The sequence below is a fragment of the Diorhabda carinulata genome, chromosome 6 (genome assembly GCF_026250575.1).
Source record: "Diorhabda carinulata isolate Delta chromosome 6, icDioCari1.1, whole genome shotgun sequence".
Taxonomy (NCBI): domain Eukaryota; kingdom Metazoa; phylum Arthropoda; class Insecta; order Coleoptera; family Chrysomelidae; genus Diorhabda; species Diorhabda carinulata.
Window position 1 is genome coordinate 9,570,365 of NC_079465.1, and position 3,256 is coordinate 9,573,620.

General features: G+C 31.8%; 1 protein-coding gene across 1 annotated transcript; it reads left to right on the top strand.

Annotated features, from left to right (window-relative positions):
- Window positions 1–1,806: 1,806 nt before the first annotated feature.
- On the top strand, window positions 1,807–2,241 carry LOC130895263 (uncharacterized). The gene has a single exon (XM_057802486.1). It carries the CDS (start codon window positions 1,807–1,809, stop codon window positions 2,239–2,241), a length of 435 nt encoding a protein of 144 aa, XP_057658469.1.
- Window positions 2,242–3,256: the final 1,015 nt, after the last annotated feature.

The window sequence follows — 3,256 nt, forward strand, 5'->3', positions numbered from 1 at the left end:
CTAATAAATGTACTAATGACGCTTTGTTAACTATTCTTAATAAATTTTATACCTTATTTAATGATGAATTTCATACGGATTCGGTTTTTTGTGATTTTGCTAAAGTCTTCGATTGTGTTGATCATGAAATTCTGATTAACGAGCAAGAGTATTATGGCGTCCGAGGTATTCCTTTAAACTACATCAGGGCTTAGTTTTAGGTTCATAGTTTAATAAATTATTGCTTAGTTTGTTTATTTTATTTTACTATAAACTTAAAAAAATCAACTTCTTAAAATTTTTCAAAAGAGATCAATGTTAATAGGATTCATATTTTAAATCAAATAGACCAGAAACTATAATTTACTTATTTTAGCCACGAAAATGAAATGTAATAAATAACAACGCATCCAATGTCTCATTCGAAAGTATACTTCTTAATTTGTTGCACATGTATGAAGCAGCGGAAAACGCGCGCTCAGGCTCGATGGAAGTTGAAGGAATCGTCAATAAATTTTTATAAGCCTTCTCCAAATTATAACCTCGTGTGGAACTAGCCTCATAAAGATTCAGTTCTTCCTTAATGATCTTAGAAAGATCAGTTTCTTTACATGCTTCATCATTTATAGTTTTCATACTGTTTTCTATTTCGTTCTGAAGCTTTTCTTTTAATGTTAAATCAGTTTTACTAGTTGTCTGCGTGGGTTCAATGTTCATGTCATTTTTTTCATTTATCAATATTTTCAATTTTTCCAGTTGACAAAATAATCTGTTTTTTTTATAGTCGTCTTGCTTGGACATGAAAATAACTCCTTTACATCACAATCAGTCTCCAACTCAATCTTCTCGGTATGAGGATTTTGTAGATAGTTAAATACTCCACTTAACTCACTTCGTCGACGATCTTTCAAGCGGTTCAATAAATGTGTCTTCAATTTAGAAGCCAAAATTGAGTCATTGTCACTCAATTCTTGAAAAAGAAACTTAGTGTCGCATCCGCCGTGCACAAATTGGCATCGAAACGACAAAGTGCTTCTACAGATAATTTAAACTTGATTATCTCACTGATGACTTGAAAATTTGACTCTTCGAATGGTACAGGATTATTAAGATCAATAAGTGCCTTTTTTACGCTAGTTTTTAAAAGATCAAATCGCTCCAGCATTGTAAAGAGACTGTTCCAACGCGTTTTACAGTCGAGTAATAAATTAAGCTCTCTTCCATGTTCTTTTTTAACATATTTTTGAAGTATTGTATCATTTTTCAAGGATACTCTTTTAATAATAAGAACCACTTTACGAACTTTCTTTACTAATTAATTAATATTCCGATCATCATAAGTCAAATCCCGACCATTTCCAGTTTCAATGGCTAATCCGGAGTCTATGCCTTCATTATCATCCTCTGAGTCATCAATATCATCACTGGTAGTCTCATTTACAGTTGTCTTTTTATACAATAAATCACAAACGGCTAAATGAATACCATGTGCAAAACAAACTTGGTGTTCTGTATTAACAAGTTTTCCAACCTTCAGCATTACGTTTGGACCATCAGTCACTATTGTCACAATATCTGTATCTAATGAGATATGAAACTCCAAAAGCCGCTTTTTTAAAGTATGAACACAAGTTTCGACGGTCAGCGATTTATCAATTCGAATAAGTCCCAAAGTGCGTTTCGTTTCACGCACATTTTTGTGACTTATATAAAAAATATATTAGTCCCGAAAATCCCTGGGTGCCAGAACAGTTGATTCCGAATTTGCCGCCAAAGAGCGTTGTGGTTATCGATAATGCACTTTATCATAATAAACAAATCGACAAAATGCCAACGACATTGACCAAAAAAGCCGAGATGCAATCATGGTTATCAGAGAGGAATATTTCATTTAATAAAACTATGCTGAAATCTGAATTATATGCCGTCATAAAGAACTATAAGCCAAAACATAAGCGGTATGAAATAGATCAGCTTTTTCTAGCAGCAAATCATAACCTTGTGCGACTACCACAATATCATCCGGATTTGAATCACATCAAATCAGTTAGGGCCGAACTCAAAGACTATGCGACATTGCGACGATTTTTTCATAGAATTTTCTTCAGAGCAGTGGAAATCTCGCAAAAGAGCGAAGAAATGGACATTATCGTAGATAATCTGGTTAGTGATTCAAATGATGAGGATAGCGACACTGATTCAGAACAGGAAGATGAAGATTGTAATCTATCCGGAATCGGTATTATAATCTATAGGCAGTAGTACTCAAGAAATTCTTAAAAATTGTTAAATAATCATTTAATCATTAAATAATCATCAATTTAAAGGTTATCCATTTTTCCCAAATACTTGCTCATAATCGGATATGTTTTAATCCTCAACTTTTATTTATACTCAGAGGCAAAGCTATGTTGGTCGATCTGTACTTTCAGTAATTTCAGATTTTTTCATAGTTGACAAGTTTAGTTACTTTTTTATAAATTGAATACCAGCCATTTTCGTAAAATATTGAAAAAACTAAAGCATACATTTTGTAACTGAGTTCGATAAGTTCGTAAAACCTTCGGTTTAACAAATGACAGGTCTGATTTGTAGCTTGAAACTGTTTTCTTTTTTGTAGTTTAAAAATCGTTCTCAGGCACCTAGCGTCCTAATTTTTTTTTTATTTAAAATGTGAAACACCTTCTGGTCCTCTTAACCAAAAATTATGTTTAAAATTGTTATCGAAAAGCTTTGATTTGAAAAGTACTATTTATTTTGATGTTCTTCGTTTAATAAAAATTTTGTAATAAAATACTATTAGTAAATTTGTTCATTTACAATCCCTTAAAATAAAAAATACCATTTATCTCTCTGGTCGAATATTAAAATAAATTGTTGTTATAAAATAAGAAACTAGATAAAGCAAAAGAAACATAAAAAATTAACAAAATGAAAATTGAGTCAAGTATATAACGTCAAACAGTTTTAAGCTATTAATCAGACCTGTCATTTGTTAAAATTGTTCGGATTTTTTCATACAAATACGAAAATAAATGTAATTTCATAGCTTTTAATAAAATAGCATTAGGAAGATGAAAAATTATGAACAAAAAAAATTGTTATTCAATATATCAACAATAAAATTCAGCTAGAAAGACTGAAAAGACCTGAAAAGGTGGTCGACCGCCCTCCCGGAGCGAGAAGGGTCTGGCTGCCCAGGTAGGCGACCCGAAGTTAACATGGAGTTTAAATGGTAACATGGGAAATCCTATGGCCGGTTTCCTCAAAAACATAC

Bases quoted from the DNA above. Each gene is read 5' to 3' on its own strand.
- LOC130895263 (XM_057802486.1), top strand. From the start codon at position 1,807: ATGCCAACGACATTGACCAAAAAAGCCGAGATGCAATCATGGTTATCA.